Source organism: Pholcus phalangioides, unplaced genomic scaffold, assembly GCF_987345545.1.
Source record: "Pholcus phalangioides strain wild (caught in Gottingen) unplaced genomic scaffold, Ppha-v1.0 ptg000014l_1, whole genome shotgun sequence".
NCBI classification, from domain to species: domain Eukaryota; kingdom Metazoa; phylum Arthropoda; class Arachnida; order Araneae; family Pholcidae; genus Pholcus; species Pholcus phalangioides.
Window position 1 is genome coordinate 162,055 of NW_028301607.1, and position 24,801 is coordinate 186,855.

Here is a 24,801-nt window from a genome sequence, read left to right on the forward strand (position 1 = left end):
ATACATTTACTTTCGACTATAGGAACAGTACACTAGGTACAGCGAGGGAACACTTTCGACAAGACCAACGACGAACAAAATACCATCTCTCACAAGGAGTAGTACGTGAGGAAAGGCGGGTATATGTCGACACACGTGAACTCGGACGCCATCGCCATCGGAACTGGCAAAATATACGAGGCGTATCGACAAGACGAATGCAGATGACCGCCGGGTATAGTCAACCGGTCAACACTCATATGGACAGAACGGACAGATGTGTTGACTGTGTGCTCATGAATATGGCGCAAGACCTCCGCTTTAGCACGAACCACAGGTCGAGGAGCAGAGAATGTCCCAGTTTTCTCCTCACAATAGGCCTGCGGTCGACTCACCAGTTATTGAATCAGCGACGTAGAGATTGGTAATGCGTGACGCTCGAAGAGAAAGGTGTAATAGTAAGTTACTAACTATGGGCCTGAATCTGGGCAGTACATGAACACGAAACTGATGACGTCACATTCGGCAAAAAACAACCAAGTAAGGTGCGGACTTCGTCTCCTCCAATTAAACGCAGACAAAGCTAAGATCTGTGTCGAACATATTTATTTATTTATTTATTTATTTATTTAATACCACGCTACAGAAAACAATCCAATTACAGCAAGGTATGACCGAAACATTGTAAATATAATAAAATCAAACAGAATAGAATGCAATACACAGATATGAAACATATAAAAAAAAACCACAAACACTAGTCAATACCGAATAAGTAAAATAAAGGTCTGTATAAAATCACCGGATCAATGGAGGCTTTCGTAAGAGCACAGTCAGTAGATGTGGTTCTACTTCAAGAACCATGTCAAAATGGAGGTCTTTTACGTGGTATTCCACAATCATGGCAGTCGTGGACGGCGCAACTATGCTAAAGTGCTATATTAGTCCCATCGACTCATATTAGACCGGCTACGTACAAGATCGGCCGCCACCTGGTAGCTGTTCAGATAAGTCTGCAGGGACGTGAACTTATAATTGCAAGTGTCTACATTTCTCCGTACGAAGAAGTAGACGAAGCCATAGAGGAGATGGATGATCTTTGCGAGTCAGCACCAGGTATCGACATTATCTTCTGTGCGGACGCAAATTGCCATTCTTCGTGGTGGGGCTATCGAGAGACGGATCCAAGAGGGCGCGCGATGCAGGAATTTCTCACCAGCAGGAACTTGTTTCTGTTTAATACTAGACGGACAAGACCTACCTACGAATTTTATGACGCAAAGGATGGTCAGATCTTACTTTTACTACGTCAGAAAATATTTACAGGCGTTCCGATTGGTCAGTAGGTACGGAAGATTCGTATAGTACGCACAAGTATATCCATCTACAACTCAATATTACGCCTAGATATCAAAAACCTACGAAGTATAGAACTACCGCAAGACGATTAGCAAAGATCAGGCCTGCTACAGAGCAGATCTTCATAGACCTCCCAGAACAACTTCACATGGTTTTAGACGAGGATCAGGTTAATGCATGCTTTGATGCCTCAATGCAGCAGCTGCAAAAACGATGTATACAGGTGTTGGGCTATGCACAATCGCGTATTACCGCTTCTTTGAAATGGTGGACTGATGAATTAGCAGCTTCATTTCATTAGGGCCAAGGGTGATGATAGAGTACAGGCGAGGATGGAGTTTAGAAAATTCAGAGCAGGGCATATTAAGGCCGTAAACAAGGCAAAAACAACTAGTTAGATTGCCTTCTGCACACAGGAAAGCCGCCCATTTGGACAAGCATACAAATCTATGTTCAAAACGAAGCGTCTACCACCACAGGTAATGATGTCCAACGGTCCACATACTAGTGCCACAATGCTGGAAGCGGCCCAAGCACAATTGGAGATTTTTCCGAACCTCCCGGATACTATAAATTTGACTCCATACACGCCATCTACGATTATGACGGATCCACCATTCACCTATACGGAGATCAATCAAATAGTCAGAAGACTGAACAATAAACGAGCTCCGGTTATTGATAACATAAATATTCCTCTTTTGAAACCCTAGTCGAAGCCCATGGTCATGTTATCACAGATATCTTCAATAGTTTAGTCAAGTTGTCTGTGTTCCCAAAGTGTTTCAAACGTGGTAAGGTCTTGCTTTTAATGAAGAAAGATAGGGATCCAGGGGTGCTGCAGTCGTTTCGCCCCATCTGTTTACTCTGTACAATGGGTAAAGTCCTAGAAAAATTGGTGGTGTAACGGATCACTTACTATCTAGAGAAGGCAGACTGGCTTAGCCCAAGACAGTTCGGATTTCGTACAGGTGGCTCGACAGAAAAAGCAATAGCATCACTGATGGAACAGATCACGACTAGACATCGACGAGGTCAAGTAACGGCCATAGTTTCCATAGACATTCGCGGTGCTTTTGATTCGGTCCGCCATGAGATAATAATCAATACTATACGAAAATTACCGATTCCTTACAATCTCATTTGTATAGTGGAGAACATGCTAAAAGATCGAATGGTTGTGATGCCAACTGATGGAGGAGACGCGGAAAAGCATCAGGCCATCGGCTGTCCTCAAGGCTCATGCAGTGGTCCGCTACTATGGTCTATCGTGCTTGACTCACTGCTGAAAAAGAATTGGGGACCGGATGTTTATGTCCAAGCTTTCGCCGATGATCTGGTCTTTGTGATCTCGGCGAGAACTCCCAACGACATTGGCAGCACTGCGGATGCCACGTTTGACGAACTGTCAAAATGGCTAGAAGATCATCGTCTCAGCATGGAGGTGACTAAAACTAAATTACTATGGCCACACCCCAAGAAAAAGCGTCCCTGCATAAGAATCAATGGTGTTCGACTGCAAATACCTAAATGCATGAAATATCTTGGAGTGCATATTGACCATCAGTTAAAATTCACGACGCATGTGGCGAAACAAATTGATAAGGCTCAAGACACCATGCAAAAGTTGAGACGCATAGCAGGTCCAAAGTGGGGTATACGGCAAAAATTTAGGGACATTTTGTACAGATCGGTTGTACAACGGCAAATTTCATACGCAAGCGCCATCTGGTATAAAAACCCGACACAGAGACTCCGTAAATAAGTAGATGTTGCCCAACGTCCGTTCTTATTGTATGTAACTGGTGCATACAGAACTACGGCCAATGATGTTCTGTACACTGCTACGGAAAACCCTCCGCTCAGCCTATATGTTGAATATGACGCTCGTCGATCTACAATCCTGCATTTGGGTAAGGAGGTTTGGATGGACGGTATTCTTATAACACCTGATGGCTACGAAGGGAACGATAGGAGTTGGCTTCATCATCCCAGTGTGGACTTGCTCCAGAATCAAGTTCCGCTGCCTTGTGCGGAACAATGCTCATCGGATGAAGTTATTAGTATATTCACGGACGGCATTTATACAACCATCCGTCTATCAGTATCAAATGGGTCAAAGGCCATGCAGGAATAGCGGGGAATGAAATTACGGACAGATTGGTCAAAGATGCTCTTAATCTCCCAACGGAAGAACAACTCTTGCTACCACGCAGTCACATCAAACAGGCGCTAAAAAGTGACCTGTTACAAAAGTGGCAACAGCTATGGGACAAGAATGCACATAAAGATGCCTACAAGATACAGAAACGCGTCCGGTGGAATGGTACTATTTGGTCTAGAGAAAATTATTATGATAACTGAGCACGGCCCATTACCGACATATCTAGAACGTTTCAAGAAGTCGGACAACACCATGTGTGCGTTGTGGTGAGATTGGATCTTTATGGCATTACCTGACATCTTGCCCATATACAAAAAAAAATTCATTTTGGTGCTATTCCCGAAAACGGTCGACTGTGTTTCAAAAGAAGAGTTTTGAAGAGCCCTATGAGCCTTGCTCGGGTGTGGTGGATTATATTGTTCCTCGAGAGAGAGATAACAATACCGCATACATACTAAGAAAACTGGAAGTGCGCGTCTGAGCGGTGGGAGCGATGACGAGTTCAAACCGGCGAGAGCCCCGTTGATTGATCTCAAGAGGAAATATGATCTTCGACCCCGTCGGCGTCAAAACAAAAGTAACCGATAAATGGAAAACAGAAGCAAGTTCACCTGCAAGGAGGAGATAAATCAAGTCATTGATGGCAAGGACGAATTAAGTGTGATTTACTCGGCTATATAGTGAATTGTGCTGATCTTAGTTCACCCGGTGACGATTCCGGTAACGACTTGCGGCCAAGACGATGATGACTGCGAATAATTCACCGTGATTCAAAATTTTATATTCCAAGATTATCGGCAATCAATCGATCCATTGACGATTACTATATTTTTATGGGATGGACGGCTATACACCACCATCTTATAATCCCGTTTATAATTTTGATTGCCCATTGGCGTTGATTGTTTAGATTTTATTCATTTGTTCTATGACTTCAGGAGTTGACGATCAATTTTTATGTAAATTATTTTATTTTGCTGCCTTCTTCTGAAGTGGTCATGTTATGTTGTTTTTAATAAAACTTTCCGGACACACCTATCCTTCGGGAACGCTTCGATATCTCTCTGAGATGGGAAGCGGGGTGTGCCCGGTCTTCAAAGGTCAAAGGTACATACCCTTTGCCTCAATGCAGATTCTCGCACATTAACATCGACATTGTTGGTCCTCTTCCTCCTTCTCGGGGTTTCACCTACTGCCTTACCTGTGTGGATCGATACACCAGGTGGGTAGAGGCTTTCCCGATGGAAAACCAAAAAAGCAGAAACTGTCGTAGAGACATCCTACTCTGGCTGGATTAGCAGATTCGGAGTTCCGGAATCGGTTACCACCGATCAAGGGAGATAATTCGAAAGTGATTTGTTTCGTGCATTCGTTCGTTTTCTTAGAACTCAGAAAACACGCACGACAGCGTATCATCCGGCCTCCAATGGCGTCGTTGAAAGGTTCCACCGGCAGCTCAAAGGTGCCATACGCTGCCATGCCACGGAACGTTTCACTGAAGTGTTACCTACCATACTTCTGTCCATCCGAGCCAGCATCAAACCGGACATCAACACTTCTGCTGCTGAGATGGTTTATGGATCACCATTGCGCCTACCTGGTGAATTCTTCTGTAGTTACGATCCTCAGCCAACACAGCCGTAATTTCTACGGGCTCAACGAGATCACATAAACACTTTACGTCCGATCCAAACTTCAAGGCATGGGACTCACAACGTTTTCGTTCATAAAGAACTTGCTGGTTCTTCCCGTGTGTTCGTGCGGCTGGACACCGTACGAAAGCTCCCTTCAACAACCATATTTGGGGCCATATAAAGTGATTGAACGATCTCCAAAAGTATATACAGTGAACATGAAAGGCAAACTAACGAAAATCTCAATAGACAGATTGAAACCAGCATTTTTGCTTGATTGCACTTTGAATGAGCAATCACCTTTCAATGAACCAAAACAGCCTTATGTAACTCGATCAGGGCGTACGGTTCGTATAAGAATTCCTTAATATTATTCTTATTTGCATATTTTTTGAAATGAATAATATTATTGTTTTTTGCAACATTTTTTGAAATTAATATTATGTTTAGCAAAATTTTCATTTTTCAATTTTTTTATATGTATATACGTCTATTACCTATTCTAGTAATCGTTTTTGCATATACGTACAATTACTAATTTTTATCATTTGTAATTTTTTTTGCTCGACTATTAATTGTGCATATGAATATTTCATTACTTTTTAAAAAAATTTCGTATTGCGTATTTTTTGAATTTTCCGAACAATTTTTTTTTTTTTTTTGCACATGCCAATGCTATATTAGCTGTCGTAACTATATTGTCAAATTGTCGTAACTATACTATCATATTTTTTTACATTATGCCATATGCCGTCCTTCAGACTCGTGGGGGAGTACTGTGGCGCTGCTTGTCTTGTACAATTTTTATATTTTTATTATGTTTTTTATGCCACTCACTAGCTAGGTATTATCTAATGTCTTCTTGTATTGGAGTTCAGTCTGGCTCCAACTGTGGACCGAACATGTTGTAAAAATCTCTCTCTCTCTTCTATTTCTTCTATTAAATAACTTAAAAAAGAAAAGGAGACATGCCTCAGAGCATGTTTCCAAAAGAACGAGACATCCACCAGCACTAGCATCACCACACTATATTTTTGGTTTTTGAATACCCGCTGTAAACAAAACTAGATAAGAATCATCCGTATGGTTTATCCAACAGTAACAAAAGATTAAAAAACTGTCGTGAAAACAAGTGGAATCGACGCATACCGTTCGGGGAAGGGGGGCGGGGGTCGAGTGACGGAAATTTCGGCAAGAAAAGTGAGTAAAAAAATTCTAAACTTTTCCGTATCATTATCATTATTTGGTCCTATTCCTGCATTTACACGTGAAAACAGAGTTAATCTGCTTCTTAATTTTTTTTGATTGGCTTCAAAAAGTTTATTTAACATTATTTTTTTCCATGTAAATTGAAGAGAAAATTAAAAATCCCCAAGTTTTTTTGAGAGCCATACAGTATTTTAAAATTATATGTTGCTTTCATATTATTGTCTGGAATTTTTTTCATAAATTAATTTCAGCTGAGGGAAGGGAAATATTACTATTTTTTTTTAAATTTTTAGTGTTACTTACGGCACATCAATGAAGAGTAAGTGACACGCTCTGATAGAAGATAATTGTTTTTTCTAAATTTTTTAAAACACTTTCTAATCAAAAAACAAAACGATTTCAAAAACTTCACTTGAATTTCTGAAAGTATCGGCAGTGGTTTGTTTTTAATTCTATAATTATTACTAATTTGACATGAATGTCGCTCTCCACTTGTTAATACAAGATATACAGAGGACTGGATGTTGTGAAGATATTTATTATTTGAGATGTTAATTTTTTAAGGAAGGAAAAAACTCATCTCTGCCTCTACCGGGAGTCGAACCCGGGTCCCTCGAATGCCGGACGAGTGCTCTGACCACTAAGCTACAGAGGAGATAGAGATTTTCCTTCGCTAGAGCGTATATAACATCTCAAATAATAAATATCTTCACAACATCCAGTCTTCTGTATATCTTGTATTAACAAGTGGAGAGCGACATTCATGTCATATATATAGCCATCTGGTGGCTCGTCGTCCATGAGCTATTAGCTGATCGGTTTCACTGTCCATTGCACGGTTCCGTTCGGCATATATACGCTCTAGCGAAGGAAAATCTCTATCTCCTCTGTAGCTTAGTGGTCAGAGCACTCGTCCGGCAATCGAGGGACCCGGGTTCGACTCCCGGTAGAGGCAGAGATGAGTTTTTTCCTTCCTTAAAAAATTAACATCTCAAATAATAAATATCTTCACAACATCCAGTCTTCTGTATATCTTGTATTACTAATTTAACTGTGCAATTACGTTACACGTAAAAAAAGATTTTTCTTAGTGAGATTGGCGAGAATCGGCCATACTTTACCAAGGCCGCACATCGATACATTGGTTAAGAGGCTTTCGTTCCCATAGCAACGAGTGATGCGGTTCCATCGTAGCTTCCTCTTCACTGCATAGTTAACCTGAAACGGACTATAGAATAGAGAACAATAAAAACATGTATAAGGGAATTCAATGACTCCTATCACACATTTTTTTAATAGAAAAGGCGATAGGAGATCTCATAAGAGGTCGTCTCCGATGTGAGCAGACGCTTTGCTCCGCATTTCGAGCAGCAGCCGAGAGGGCTTCTTGTCACACAACTGCATGCCGGAAATCAAGTCCTTGAGACGCTGACCCTCGGTATCTGCGTACTGGGCACACAAGTGTATGGCGTCATAGCGGGATGGACTAGCAAGCATGTCACCAGCCACGGCCAATTCTTCTGGTGCCAATGCCGCCGCGAAATGATGACATTTTGTGATCTCCGCCGTCACTCCAGCGAGAGTGAATTGCGATTCGAGTTGTAGGAACTACACAAATGGATTTGAACGCCAGAACTGTGGAGGTTTGATAGCTACTCGATTGACATTACTCGGTTTCTGATCCATGGTTAGATTTTCGAAGAAAAAAATATCTAATTATTATTATTACCGGTAGCGCAGTATAAAAAATATTTTAGACTCGCGACTAAATCACGTCCGATGTAACCAATTATAGGTGGTGGATGGCAGGAGGAGTGACGACACCTTTTATAAAAATATCTTTTATTTAAAATGTATTCGGCAGGACTAAATCGTAAATTAATATTAAAAATTTTCCTCTCTCAACAATAGCGGCATTTCATCAGCGCGTTCCAAAACCAACTAACTCAATATCTTTGACGACCGATTGAGAGAGACAGTTTTTTTCTCAGCTCAAGATCTCAAGGAAACAGATATTTTTTGGATATTATGCCGAGATAAACTTTGAAAGAAATGTCGTCTGGTCTCCACCGGAACTCGAACTCATGACTATTCACTCGGAGTTTTTTTTATTTTATTCATTCATTATCGTGGGCCAGCATGGGCTCAGGAAAGGAAAATCATGTGTAACCAACCTCCTTTGCTTCTATGATTACGTGAGTAAGGCAAAAACGTCGACATTTATTCATCTTGATTTCCAGAAAGGAATTCGATTTGGTCCAACATGGTGAACTCCTGAAGTGTTTACATGAGATTGGGACTTGGTGGAGCTTGTTGAATTGGATACATTCGTGGTTGCGAGAAAGGTCACAGCAATCATGGTGAACGGGGAATTTTCTGATTGGACAAGTGTCACTAATGCATTTTTCCAAAGAAGAGTACTTGGTCGCATTCTTTTTTCACTTTTTGTCGATAAACTCAATCAGGGTTATAACTAATAGAATGATGTCATACGGTGATAAGCTGGATCGTTGAGATTGTTAACAAAGTCGCAAATGGCGTGAAGCTAATAGAACGGGGGGGGGGGGGAAGGTTAGTGAGAAGAATCAATAGCGAAATACTTCAGACAAACTTGAATATGATTGCCCATGCAGCTAGCAGAATGGAGTACTTTGAGCGTTAAAAAAGGCATTGTTCTTCATTTTAGTTCGAGCAACCCACGTGGTCAAAAAAGCAAATTTTATGTTAGGTTTCATTCTTAAAAAGACTACTCACATTCTATTTAAGTGATTCTTCTGCTTTTCGGGGTTTACTTCGTTTTGCCCATAGGCAGAGATATGGGGGTGGTATTGCCCCTCTATCATCAAAGGTGGAATCGACTGATATAATGTATATGTGTATATATGAACTGACATCTTCATCGTGCCCCCCCCCCCAGCAATAATGACCGTGCCCGTCCCCCAGACTTCCAAGTTTATTTCCGGAAACCAAAGACATGGTGGAGGATATGCAGAGAAAAGGTACGCGCTCTCTTGTCGGCACACGGGACTTCAGTTATATAAAGTAAGACTTTATTTTTTAACATGTTTACACTGAAGTAACACAGGTGTTGGGGGTATGTATGATCGGAGGATTTAAAAATTTTTACCGGATGGTTATTGTAAGGTTAATGAGAAAAAAAAAAGTGGAAGAAGGTTCAGAAGAAGATTGTGAGATCGGTACCGAGACGTTCGATAACGGGTGGACATACACTAGTGAAATAAATTAAGATAATTTTCATATTTTATCGAACTTCATGAAAAGAACCACGGTAGCCAAAGTAAACGTTCAGAAAGTGATTGTTGAGGCCCAAAAAACATTGTTGCCCTATAGTTTTTTTGCCCATTTGGGGCATTTGCCCTGCTCTGACGAAATTTTAAAGTAGCCTATCGTTCAAGTCGGGTCCCATTTGGTATATATGCAAAATTTGGTGACGATCGATCTAAAATTGTAGATTTGTATGGAGAACATACACACACACAAACAGACATACACACACATACACACACACACACAGACAGACAGACAGACAGACAGAAAATCAATTTTATGTATATTTAGATTATATATTTGTATATTGTAATTTGCTGTTTGTTCGTTTTAATTAAAAAAAAAAATAAGCCAAAATAATAATAAATATAAATTAATCTCGAAACGTTATCGAAATAAAAAAAAATCGTGGGGGGATGTATCATATTCGTGCATATTTTTAGAATGGGCGGGTGGGGGGGGGCTGTCTCAACACCACACTAAATATATATTTCCAGTGTGGAGTTGGCTGACTCCTTGTGTATTACATTATAGCAAGCTGTCGAATAATACCCGAGATAAAGCCTGTACGGGGCCCCCACTAAAAGTATGTGAGTTGGGTCCCGTGTAATTAGTTGAGGCCCTGGATTTTATTCGTTGGTAAAATCAATCTAGATGAAAATTTTTCGCGTCGCTCGCTGCGGGGGATCTCCGACAAGCCCCCAGCTTGTGGCCCTATGGAGAAGTTGACAGGTTTCATCTCGGGTGTCCCTGGACGAATCTCATGCATTTTTTTTATTTAACATTGTAAAATTTGCAACACATCAGTAGCCCGGGATTAATCCAGTCTCGAGCTCCACTAAAATTCAGCGAAATGGAGTGTGTTGACCCTCGTGGGGAAGTTTTCTGTGGGTACTTGATGAATCACATTTATTTTTGGTTGCGAATTTTATTATTGTAAAATTCGCTTCTTTTCGAAGGTTCGATTTGACGAAGGTTGCATCAGCAGTTTCATAGAACTGCGAACAGTTGACGCAAGTATGTGATAGTTGTCCCAGGCATATTGCAAATATTTTACTCAATATCATGATAAAGCAAAAATGAAACTAATTAAATGCCCAAACACAATTATAATACTAGCTATAATACCCGGCGCTGCCCGGGATTTCTTCAATGAGGCTTTTTGGATCACGTGATATCTCCATCTCCGTGTCTTTGAGGGACATACAAACCGTGTCTAAGTCAACCAATATGGCGACTCATGGAATAAAAAAATCTAGATTTAAAGAAACGTAGAAATTAATATTTTTTTTTTCCTTTTTTAAGGGGCGCCAAGTATTTCGATTTCCCCCGAACTTCAAGTTATCCATTTGCCTGTTTCAGCTTTAAAAAATGCTTAATTAAAGCTGTGGAATTTTTTCGATATACTTTTTTACGGGCCCATAATCAATTTTAAAACATCCTAAACTACATGAATTTATGCAGTTGAATATCAAAAGACAATACATACACATTTTAATTTTCGAGCTTGGGAAGATTTAAATAAAAAGTTGAAATCAATGTTATTGCATAGATATCCAACAAAAAGTAGGTCCGGCTAATTACTTCATATTTAATCTCCTGGGCTTCGTATACCTCTAAGCAAACACAACATTTCAGAAATCGGGAATTCTATGCAATTTCAAAAGTTATGGATGAGGAAGGAAACTCCCTCCCCCACCCCCACTCCACTAAATTTCTGCATTTCTACGGCAAATCGGCAATTCTAACACTGATTTCTATGAGGATCATCCTTTGACTGACCCTCAAAGTGATGTTGATGATGATTCCGACTACTATAGAAAAAGTGGCAAACCATTATAAAGGCATAAACTATTGTAAATATACTGGCAGCATTAAAGGAGTAACAAACCATTGTAAAGACATATACACGTCTGAAACGCATTGCTAGGAACCACGGTAACCAAAGTAAACGTTCCGAAAGTGATTGTTGAGGCCCAGAAACCATTGTTGCCCGACAGTTTTAGCCCATTTCGGGCACTTGCCCAGGTTTAACAATGTTTTAAAGTAGCCTATCATTCAAGTCGGGTCCCATTTGGTATATATGCAAAATTTGGCGACAATCGATCTAAAATTGTAGATTTGTATAGAGAACATACACACAAACAGACAGAAAATCCATTTTATAACTATCTTATATATAAATGTGAAAGTATGTATGTATGTATGTATGCTCTTTATACAAATCTACAGTTTTAGACCGATCGTCGCCAGATTTTGCATATATACCAAACAGGTCCGGGATTGAACCGTAGGCTACTTTAAAAGTTCGTCAGAGCTGGGCAAATGCCCGAAATGGGCGAAAATCTGTGTGGCAACAATGGTTTTGGGGCCTCAACAATCACTTTTGGAACGTTTACTTTGGTTACCGTGGTTCCCAACAATGCGTTTCAGACGTGTATATATGCCTTTACAATGCTTCGTCAAATCTTTAATTTCAAATTTCAAATTTTCCTTTATTTAAGATTTTTAAACACAGTTACAAAACATTTAGGGGCTAAGCAAGCTTGTGAGCCCACAAAACAATATCTGATACATATCTGTCGGCATAAATAATAACGAGAGAAAAAAAAGAAAAAAAAATTCTGCCATTATAACAGTTTATTCCTTTATAATGGTTTGTCACTTTTCCAATCCTCCCAGTAATTGAAGAAAACCCGGGAAGACGCCAGACATTTTTCCTTGCCTATATGCAGGGTGTTCTGTAAGTGTAATGGGGCCTTTATCTCATCATCCGCCCATCGTAGAGGTATAGTTTCAATTTAAAAAATGCTTAAAAGGCGTTTGAATAATATTCGCTGCACAAGCTGGACACATGATGTCACTGACGTCAGGGAACAACAACTACGGCGACAAAACTGAGAATAAAACTGTTCAATGCCATCAGATGAACTCAATGCTTACCTCAAATCATCAACACTCTGGCAAGAAGTTAAAAAAATATTATTACTCCCCCAACATGGCGAGTTTCAACTGCAAAATTACTCAGCACTGCTATCATTTTCACATCAAACTTGCAAACTTGGCAATGGAAGAATTCCCGTAGACCCAAGCACTGGACTGATAACGTTCCCAAATGGATTTTGCCAGTTGTTAAACTCAGTTCAAGAACTTGCAGACAAAGTCTTCCCAAACATTCAACAAAATCACCGAAACCATGAGTGGCTTTGTGAGAGAGCGATTCTGGCACCGAAAAATGACAGTGTGAACAAGATCAACGAAAAAGTCCTAAAAATTATTCCGGGAGACTCCACATCTTACAAATCGGTTGACACTGTCACAGACTCAGCGCAGATAGTTCTGTATCCTGCAGAATTTCTGACCTCTTTGGATATTCCGGGTGTGGCACCATACAACTTGACCCTCAAAGTCGGAGCACCTATAATGCTTTTAAGAAATTTGGAGACTCCGAGACTCTGCAATGGGAGCAGACTCTGCGTGAAGAAATTGCACAATTACATCATTGAAGCAACGATTCTAACTGGATGTGACAAAGGAGAAGACGTCTTCATTCCACGTATCCCAATTATCACTGAAGAAATGCCATTCACTTTCAAGCGATTACAGTTCCCGATTGGTTTAGCTTTTGCCGTGACAATCAACAAAGTGTAAGGCCAGTCGTTAGCAGTAACAGGTATCAACCTACTTGAGCCCTGTTTTTCACACGGACTGTTTGCATGTTGGTAATCCAAAAAATTTGTACATCTGCGCACCAGATTGAAAAACAAAATATATTGTGTATCCACAAGTGATTGCCTGAAGTTTTTAATTAAACTATTTAAAAATACATTAAAAGTAATTTTTTCTTGCTTTATGCAGAAATGTTTTTGATTAAGAAATAATTAATAAGCTATGCTTACATACATTTTTTACGAGGCGGGCAACGTCGCCGGGGATCAGCTAGTATATATAAATTTGATTTTCTGTCTGTCTGTCTGTCTGTGTGTATGTTCTCTATCCAAATCTACAACTTTAGATCGATCGTCGGCAAATTTTGCATATATACCAAATGGGACCCGACTTGAACGATAGGCTACTTTAAAATTTCGTCAGAGCAGGGCAAATGCCCCAAATGGGCAAAAAACGGTTGGACAACAATGTTTTTGGGCCTCAACAATCACTTTTGGAACGTTTACTTTGGTTACCGTGGTTTCCTAGCAATGCGTTTCAGACGTGTATATGCCTTTACAATGGTTTGTCACTTTTCTAATCCTGTTACTATATGTATAATAGTTTATGCCTTTGTAATGGTTTGTGTGCCCCTTTTTCAATACTATCAGTAATGAGGCTTTTTGAATGGACGTCATAATCATCATCAGCATCGCTTTGAGGTTCAGGAAAAGGGTGATACTCATAGGAATCAGTGTTAAAATTGCCGAATTTACTGTAGAAATGCGAAATTTTATGGGATTTTCAGAAACATCAACAATTTTAAAAATTGTATTGAATTCTATTTTTTTTAAATATTGAGTTCGCTTACAGATACGAAGACCAGAAAATTAAATATGAAGTAATTAGCCGGACCTACTTTCGAGTTGGATATTCATGCATTAACATTGATTTCAAGTTTTATATTTACGTCTTCTCAACCATTGAAATTAATATCTCCGTATTGTCTTTTGATATTCAACTGCATAAATTCATGTGGGTTCGGATATTTTAAAATTTATTATGGGCCCGTCGTGGAGGTACAGCCGAGGACCTACGACCGATAAGAAGTCGGGGTAAACTTTACTGGCGCAGTCGACAGGATGAGGTCGTGGCTTCAATGACTCAAGATTGTGTGCTGAATTCGAAGAAGAGTGTCCTAGCGACGGTGGAACCACCCGGTTCGTATAGAAGGTTAGTAGCAGCGTCGAGCACCCACGTTTTTTTTTTTCGTGAAGTCAACCCGACAACCGGTGCTGAGAGGGGCAATCCTGCCCAGGGAAAAAGGAGCAAGTGTTGTACGGCGGTATCGAGACGATAAATAAAGATGGTGTATTTGGCAAAGTGGAACAAGGAGGATCTGGAGATCATGGCCGCCAACTTGGGGGAAGAAGTCCGACCGCAGTTCAACTTAATGCAACTAGTGAGTACCATACAGGAAAGTGAACTGTACAACGAAGCGACGTGCAGAGAGATGCTGAAAACGATCATAGGCAATAGGAAAGAGAGAGAAGAGATGGAGGAGAGGCGTAGAGAGATGGAGATGGAGGAGAGGCGTAGAGAGATGGAGATGGAGGAGAGGCGTAGAGAGAAAGAGATGGAGGAGAGGCGTAGAGAGAAAGAGATGGAGGAGAGGCGTAGAGAGAAAGAGATGGAGGAGAGGCGTAGAGAGAAAGAGATGGAGATGGAGGACAGGCGTAGAGAGAAAGAGATGGAGATGGAGGACAGGCGTAGAGAGAAAGAGATGGAGATGGAGGACAGGCGTAGAGAGAAAGAGATGGAGATGGAGATGGAGATGGAGGACAGGCGTAGAGAGAAAGAGATGGAGATGGAGATGGAGGAGCGGCGTAGAGAAAAAGAGATGGAACATGAACTCGAAAGACTGAGGATCGAGACAGGAGTCAGAAGAGAGGAGAATAATCAAGCTGGGCGCGGCAGAACCACCAGCCGGGATTTCCAGAACATGATGCAAAAGTTCAGGATGGAAGAAGACATAAGTCTGTACCTGGTGCTGTTCGAGCGGCAAGCTCGTCGCGCGGCCCTGGCACGGGAAGATTGGTTAGCTGAGCTCTTGGGACTTCTTCCCTACGAGATGAACCAGTTAATTGCCCGCGAGCCGGAAGAGCAAGTACAGGACTATAATCAAGTTAAAGAATTGTTATTGCGGAGATTCAAACTCACCCCAGAGAAGTTCCGACAGATGTTTTCTTCGCGCAACAAGAATCAAGAGGGCACTTGGAGAGACTTCTACCACGAACTGTGTACCTATTTTGATGGATGGACAGCGGCTTTGGGGGTCACGACGTTTGAGCGACTAAGAGATTTAATCATCACCGATCAAATGAAAAAACGCGCCCCAGCAGATTTTAAGGAACACTATCTGGACGAATGGAGTGATATGGTGTCTCCAAGTGAGCTATCGGAGAAACTAGATAGGTTCGATGATGTGAAGAGGACTCTGAAGACACCCTTCCCTAGTGACAGAACGAGAACCCCAAGACCGGTTCATCAAATTCGAGATGGAAAGCCAGCGAAAACCAGAGACTTCAGGGTGAGTCCTTCCGACCTTAAGCGACGATGGGTTCGAATACCAGAGAGAGAGAGCAACAGTCACTTGTTATGTGGAGCAAAAGGCCATATAGCAAGGTTTTGTCCTGCAAGAGTCCGTGGTGTGGCCGGTCATATTCAAAAGCACTGTGATCAGACTACAACGACGAAAGTCAACTTGGCAGCAAATGGTTGTGCTCATTGTTACGAAGGGAACTGCATCAAAAATGCTAGGATCAATGATGGGCTTCTCATCTCATGTTTGATCGACACTGGAAGTAGTGTGCATTGTTGAAGAAGTCCGTAGCGGAGGATATGAAGCTCAAGTATGTGCCGAAATCAGAAGAATTATTCGGTTATGGAGATCTGGTGAAGCCATCAGCAGTTGCACTTGGGAAACTTAACGTGGATTTGGAAGTGGATGGTGCAAAGTCAGCTGTGGATGTGTTGGTCGTCGATGATAATGCACAGTCGTATCATTTGATAGTTGGACGGAACTATCTGATGTCGCTGGAAATTGAGTTTGCCGGAAGTGGAAGAAGACTGCGCGTGTGGCACGCAAGTGAGTTGCCATGTGCTCGAGATGTCGGAACTGAGGAGAAAAGTATAGAGCTGATGACCATGAATCCAGAAGAAGTTGACGGTGCAACGATGGAGGTCATCGATGCCAGAACAGAAGATGTGGAGGACGGACTGGTGCTGATGAAAGGAAGCCAAGGAAATACTGATATCTTGCTAGAAGTCGTGAAGGGGAAAACGAAGGTTCCTATTTTGAATTTAGGGGAACATGTTGTCAAGTTTGGTGAAGGACAGTGTATCGGTCGTGCGTCAATCGTTGTTGATAAACTGAGCATGAGGGAATTAGAAGAATCTGATGAAGCTGTAGGAAACCCCGAAGTCAGAAACTCTTTTGTGTGTGATGAGCTACGTGAAAACTTGGATGTTCTAGTGGATGAAGAAGTGAGTCCTTCGACTGATTGCTGCGTAAGTGAGGCCGTCATAGGATCGAGGGACATTGAACTAACCTGTGAGGACGATATCATTTCAAGTGTGGCCGTGAAGGATGAACTGTGTGATGAATTACAGTATCCCGATAAGAAATTTGCTAATGTGAGTGCTACGCGTGAGGGACGAGGACGTAAGAGAAGAGAAATTCGTTTAGATGAGATAAAGTTCGACGATTCCACTGAGAAAGAAGAAAAGCGTGAAGTTTGGTCATTGGTGAATGAGCATAGAGATGTTTTTGCATTGTCCATTGAGGAACTTGGGTGTACATCGTTGACTAAGATGGACATTAAGGAAGTAGAAGGCAGCAAACCTATTTGTGTACCGCCGTATAGAACAAGTTTGTCTGAGAGGACGGCAATCAGCGATATCGTGAAGGAATGGAAAGATAATGGTATAGTCACAGAAACTAGGTCACCGTATGCTAGTCCCGTATTATTGGTGAAGAAAAAGACAGGTGAAAACCGATTAGTTGTGGACTACCGTCGATTGAATAATCAGACAGTGAAAGACAAATTCCCATTGCCACGAATCGATGATTTACTGGAAAATTTGGCTGGGTGTAAAGTTTTTACGACATTGGATCTAGCTCATGGATACTTGCAGATACCGCTAACGGAGGAAGCGAAGTTGAAAACAGCATTCATCACTCCAGATGAAACAGGACAGTTTGAACGTATGATATTCGGGTTAGCAAATGCACCAGCAGAGTTTCAAAGATTGATGTGCCAAATGTTGGGTCCACTCATGAACACTAAGGTCTTATGCTATCTCGATGATATCTTGATACCAGCGAAGGATTGGACAGATATGATGGAGCGGATTAGAGAAGTGTTCGAATGACTGAGAACAGCCGGATTGACGCTGAAGTTGACAAAATGTGAATTCGGGAAAAGAGAACTGGAGTTTTTAGGATTCGTTGTCAATGCAGAAGGCATTCAGCCAGGTTCGAGGAAGTTGAAAGCTGTCAAAGACTTTCCGATTCCCGGTAACGTTCATGAACTACGTAGATTTCTAGGATTGACTAGTTATTTTAGAAGATTAATAAAAAACTATGCACAGAAAGCTGATCCATTGACACGATTTAAGAACGAAGAAAGAGGAACAGACAAGAGCTTTTGAAGAACTGAAGTATGCGTTGATGTGCCAACCCATACTATCACACTATGATGCGAGAGCGGAAACCGAAGTCCATTGTGACGCGAGCTCAATTGGGTTAGCGGGAATGTTGTTGCAGAAAGGAACGAACGGCAAGTGGCATCTAGTATATTGTGTGAGCAAGAAGACCACAGAAACTGAGAGTAAATATCACTCGAGTAAATTGGAATTGATGGCGATTGTTTGGACGTTGGACAGATTGCAACAATTCCTAATTGGGATCAAGTTCACTATCGTCACTGATTGTCAAGCTTTGGTCTACATGAATACAAAGAAATGCATGAATCCACAGATAACCAGATGGTTTGATCTAATTCAGGAATATGACTTCGAGGTGAAACACCGATCAGGATCAAAAATGGCACATATAGACGCACTTAGTAGAGCACCTGTAGCAGAGTCAAAAGATACTCTAGATTCATTTATCGATCAGAAATTAGAGGTATGCTTAACTCTCACTGAGGAAGATCAAATCCTAATGATCCAGCATACAGATGACGAACTGAAGAAAAAGATAGAAATATTACAGAAAAACGATATGGACCGGACCAAGGAGGAAAAACAATTAGTTCTTGGGTACGAGCTGAAGAATAACCGACTCTTCAGGAGGGTGGACGATAAAGGAAAATTGAAACTACTGTATGTAATTCCGAAGTGCATGCAGAAAGGTACTGTAATCAAATTTCATGACCTTATGGGGCATTTCGCCACAAATAGAACAGTTGGGAAGATCAGGGAAATGTACTGGTTCCCATACATGAAACGCTATGTAAAACGTCATATAGCTATGTGTCTGGAATGTTTGGTCAATAAGTTACCGGCAGGTAAGCAACAGGGATTGCTGCACGCAATTGAACCCGGAAAAAGACCGTTTGCAGTGATACATATGGATCATCTGGGACCTTTTGTCAAAAGTTCGAAGGGAAATCAGGAGCTACTAGTGATCATTGACAACCTAACCAGATTCGTACGATTGTTTCCAGTTAGAAATACTTCAACTACATGTGTAATGAAATCGGTCGACATCTTTGTGAATGACTTTGGACTACCGGACCGAATTATAAGCGATCGTGGTTCTTGTTTTACGTCACAGCAGTTTGAAAAGTACTGCAAGAATAACGGAATTCACCATACGCTCAATTCAACGAAACACCCTAGAGCAAATGGGATGGTCGAAAGAGCAAATAGGATTATATTGTCGTCGATAACTACAGGTATGGAGAACAGAGACCATAAGGACTGGGACGTGAAAATCAAGTTGGTAGAACGAAATCTGAACAACTTTGTGAACAAGTCATCTGGTAAGACACCATTTGAGATGTTGCATGGATATTCTCCAAGATTCAATGATGGATTGTTGAGACGGTTAGCAGATGAGGAGAATAACTCGTGGATGAATCCAGAGGCAGTAAGAAAAGAAGCTCGAGATATAATCGTGGAGAATCAAAGAAAAATGAAGAGCACCTTCGATAAGCGCAGATGTGCTACAATAGTGTTCGAACCAGGCGAGGTTGTTGTTATGAAGAGAAGTCCGAGAGCCATGGGGCAGCCGACAAAGACTCAACCGAAGTATAGAGGACCGATGACTGTTACGGCTGTATTACCGAATGACACGTATCGGGTGACTGAATTGGAATCAACAGTGAAAGGTCATCTGTACACGACAACAGCGCACGTGAGCCAACTAAAAGCTTGGAGGTGTCAGTCTGAGTCCGATGATGAAGATATTTCAGTGCAAGAAGAAGATGAGCCAGTGTTACCAAGACGTAATCCGAAGAGGTCGACACGTAAAGACCAGTACTGTGGGGCAATCGGGACGATTGCAGGTCAGGATGACCGTGTGTAGGAAGCTGTTGAACAGCCGCTGAAAAGGAAGAAATGTAACGTGACTTTGTGCTCGAGCGAACGAGCGATTTGTAAGAACGTCAAGCTTAAAAAAAAGTATGAGAGGAGTAGTATTGGAGAGATTGAATTAAGAGATGTTAGACGAAAGTAGTCGTATTTAGGCTACGCTTGTTAATGTTCTAAATTTGAATAAAGTCTGTTTTTTGAAAACGTTAGTAAAATCCCGGAATACTTTGATTTGAAGCCGCGGCCATTCCCTTAGGAGCTAACAGTATATAGATAAAGTTGTTGGTAATTCAAACCCACTTAAATGTGTACTCACGTTTGAATTTGCGTCCGTTTCGATAGTACAGCGCGTAAGCGTCTACCAATTTTCTTTTAAATACCTGTTTATAGATGAACAGCGGAATCCCGGTAATGAGTCATCAAGTCAAAATTAATTAATGACTCAGTCGATGAATAATGTCATGTATTTTTTTTTTTTTTTTTCATCTCTATCATGTTTCAGAGATGTGCTGAGATCAACCGAATGCTCATAATCAGTAAATACTTATTTTATTTTCCTCCATTCACAGCTTTTCAAAGGTTCGCGCAAAATTATAGCTGAACGTATACAGTTTGCTCAAACTAATGAAGAATGCCTCCGAATGGTACTTGAAAAAGGCTATGTTGCGACTGGTCCAGATGTCGTTATGAAAGCGCTAATGGCGAAGATGAAAATCAGAAATTTTGTATACTTTGTCGATGAACCTAAGTATCCATTCAAATTTGCTTTCCGAAAACATTTTCCTTATCAAAAAGAAATAAATTCAGTGTAAGTGGAAAATTACGACGTCTTTTATATTACGTATTAACTATTCTTTAAGAATATTTTACACCCATATTGTGATATTAGTATCACAGTTCAATATGATTTTTGTGTTTACAGAATACGAGGTGATAGAGATAAATCATACACAGATGGAGCATATCGTCAGGTAAATGTATATACAGGGTGGGAAAAAAGTCCGTAGAAACTGTAAAAACTAATATATAAAAACCGGAAAAATAACCGAAATAAAAACGTTTTGCAGGGTTAGCATGCATAGGTCACGGGAATTTTTTTTTTAAACAGGAAAAAACAGCCGATATGTGGCGCTAGTACGACCGACTTCGGTGTAAAAATGCAAATGAGACATTTATAAGAACTTTCGCTCCTAATCAACAAATAATTCATGGGGACCTTCTGCTCTCAGCTGTTGCTGGATTTGTGACTCGCCTGCAATGTGTTTTACCCTGGGGTGGTGGTCAAGTGGAAGACATACTGCTGTAATAAACGATTTGAAGGCATTCTGTTCGTTATTTGCGTATCTTTTCTTTGAATTGTGTACGTCAGGGCCACCTATCGTCTCTTTTTTAATTTTTTTTCGTTTTTTTTCCGGTTTTTATAAATTTTTAAAGTTCCTATGGAATTTTTGCCCACCCTGTGCAAGGGTGTTCTGCTAATGGACCGACAACCTTAGAGGGTAGGCACCAGGAGGAACAAAAATTGCAATGGGACATGATGTCGCAAACCACGTCGAGAGGGTGAGAATCGAGAAAAACGCATGCGGGCACTGGGTCCAGAGGTGGACGAAAAGTGGATGTCCGTTGATCGCTGAATGCGTTCATGGATTCGCTCAACCGTATCTCGCGTAAGCAGCGTCGCGAAACACATGCGCTGGGGTAGAATTACGTAGCTGCGGAAGATGTAAATTATGCGGACGATATCAAAAGCATGCCTGGTATCTTCGAGCGCGTCCGGTAATCACTGCGCTGTGGACTGTTCAATGACATCAGCGGTTGCCACTTCCAACAACTCCTGTAATCATTAATCAAATAAATATTTTTGTTGTTATTATATATATATTATACTTTTTATCGTTCCAGCGTGACGTCGAAACCTGCATGCGATTTTCACCCTCTTAACGTTGTTTGCGATACCATGTTCCATCGCCATTTTTGTTCCTCTTGATATCTACTAACAATCCTCGGAGTTTGTCGGTTCATTAACAGAACACCCGGTATAGAATATATATTTATAGTTTCAGCAGTTTGGGCTCGGCGTGATTTCTATATGTTGCCTCTTGTTCTATGTTTATTTAATGACACAGTTAATTACAATAATTTAATTACGCGGCAAATGCAAATATGCAATAATGACGGACACATGGAAAACACAGATACCAAAAACTGAAAAACCTTTCGATAGTTATTGGGCACCTGAAATAACTACCTATTGAAGTCCCCTGCAGAGCCACTTTAGAGATCTCTCAATGTTTCACGGATCCTTCAAGTACTCTGGAAATGTTTCCGGGCCGCTTAAGGGATCTGGAACTGTGCCACCCATCACTCAGGTGATCAATAATTATGCCACGGATCACTTAAGTAATCTGGGAATGTTCCGTGGGTAGATAGATTGATAGAACCCCCCGCGCTAACAACCCCGGACTGATGCAAAGCACCTTACTTCCGTTACCTCAAAAGAGGCAGTGTTGTGTCGGAAAAGTTAGCAAAGATTTATAATGATAGCTCCCCTTGCTCCGTGCTCGCAAATATCGAATCACTCGCGTCGTTCTAACCCATGAAGACAACTATCAAGTCAATGTAACATACAAGTCATTTGGCTAAAACGTATAGCTGAACCCAATGACTAGGGAGAAAAATTGCACGTGCTCCCAGTGGCACATAAGGACCGGATAGCCTGGGATTTCAAAAGAAGTGTGGAAAAGACTTGTGGAAAAGTAAGAAGAAGTAGTTGTCATGTTGAAGTAGGAGAGGTTTGAGAATGGTCTAAATACACAACGTATGCAAAATATATATACACAGCGCCTAATATATATTAGCCAGTGGTAATTAATAAATATTCATAAAAGTATATGTATACCCAAATGAAGATATAGATATATATAGCATATAGCAATATGGACGAACTAATCCTCGAAAAAGCGGAAGAATGACTTCAGAAGAACGCGAAGATACTTTTTTGAAAATGAGACCAAGCATTCTATTCGTTTTCTTGACCACCGCTGAACAATGTTCAGAAAATCTAAGCCGCTCGTCAATGAGAATTCCCAAATCAGTGACCCTAGTTGCATCCGGGATAGTGACACCATTCAACTCGTAAGAGAATCGTGGGTTGTTCGAATCAAAATGAGCGACCATGCATTTATCAACGATAAATGTCAGGCTCCATTCATTTGCTCATGCTGCAATCCTGTTTAAGTTGGTCTGGAGCAACTCCCTATCGCTTTCATTCCCGATTACCCCCATTAGCTTCACATCATCTGCGAATTTGCTAGTAATTCCATCGATACCCTGATCGAGTTTGTCGATAAAAAGGGAAAAAAGTATGGGGCCAAGGACACTTCCCTGAGGAACTCCACTTGTGACGTCTGTCCAACCAGAGAATTCCCCGTTCACCATAACTCGTTGTGACCTATCTCTTAACCACGATTCTATCCAATTCAGTAAGTTACCCCCACTTCCAATCTCGTGTAAACGCTTCAAGATTTTACCATGTTGGACCCGATCGAATGCCTTCTGGAAATCGGGGTAAACAACATCTACATTTTTGCTCTTACCCAAAGCCTTAGTCACGTAATCATAGAAGCAAAGGAGGTTAGTTACACATGACTTCCCCTTCCTGAACCCATGCTGATTATCCGACAATACATTATTCTCGTCTATCCACTTCACAAACTGTCTTTTGATGATAATTTCCAAAATTTTCGAGATGAAGCTCGTCAAACTCACTGGACGATAATTGGACACCGCTTCTCTACTACCCTTCTTAAATATGGGAACAACATTAGCAAGTTTCCAATCCCTTGGGACGATACACTACTCCTGTATATCTGTGCGACTGGTCCCAACAATTCATTAGCACATTCCCTGAGGACCCTGGGATAGATATCATCTGGTCCCTGGTGCTCGCACATACATTTTTTAAAAGATTTAGGACCTCCACGTCTTCTACTTTAATATCGTTGAGGGTTTTATTACCCCATGCAACACCCGTACATCGAATATCATTATCTCCATTAAAAACCGACGCGAAAAAGTGATTGAAAGCACTACACATGCCTACATTGCTCTCTAACTATCTATCTTTGCGGAAGATTTTGTACTATCGAAAATTGATTTGTCGATTAAAAGGGTCCTCTTTCAATTGAGAAAACTGCAAAATTCTATATTTATACAGGGAAAAACTTTCAAAATATCTCCTGACAAAGATTGTAATTTCTGTAAGTTGAAAAAATTAGAAACATGGTCTCATGCAATTCTGGAATGTCCAACTTATAAGTACTACAGGAAAAAATGTTTTTCTAATACCCTGATCGATAAGTAATATACATTCCTTTTTAACATACAGACATAAAAAATACCACCAAATCGTAAACATTCCCCTTTCTATCCTAAAACTAAGAAATTTCATTTTAGCAGAGAGCGAGGGCATATAGATGTTCTCAAAAAATCCTCAGGTAAAGGGAATGTAATGAACACACTATCTGCTGTTTCATTCTTCCCATCCTGCTTTCTGTTGTTAATTTTTCCCCATTGAATAAATTTGTTTGCTTTTTGTTCTTTTTTTTCCCCCTAATTAATTTTATTTTCATTCTTTTTGTATTTTCCTGTTCGATTCTATCTTGCATCTCATTTTTTAAACATGTTTAATATATATGTCTGTATTTGTGTATGTGGGGCCGCAACTGGATGCTTGGTCACCCGTGGTGGGTGCGCATTTTGACGGCCCTTTGTGGTGTTGAAGGAGAAATGAGAATAAATTCTGCGCCCCCTCCGGTCCAGGGCACGGGGCCCGCCTGCTCCCCCCCCTGGTTGCGACCCTGTGTTTATATATGTTTATGTGTGTGTGTATTTATGTGCAAAACATTCCGGTTATGACTT

General features: G+C 40.9%; 1 protein-coding gene across 5 annotated transcripts in view; it reads left to right on the plus strand.

The window, feature by feature from the left end:
* Positions 1-24,801, plus strand: part of LOC149077869 (glutamate receptor ionotropic, delta-2-like) — a 201,351-nt gene that overhangs the window by 155,976 nt on the left and 20,574 nt on the right. For 3 of the 5 annotated variants that reach the window (XM_089241469.1, XM_089241470.1, XM_089241471.1), the window contains one exon: positions 20,451-20,689. The exons of 1 other annotated variant lie outside the window; for it this stretch is intronic. In XM_089241469.1, the coding sequence (XP_089097595.1) occupies positions 20,451-20,689 (239 nt within the window). Of the gene's footprint in view, positions 1-20,450; positions 20,690-24,801 lie in introns of those variants that run through there. One more of the 5 variants, XM_089241473.1, reaches the window with a different exon arrangement.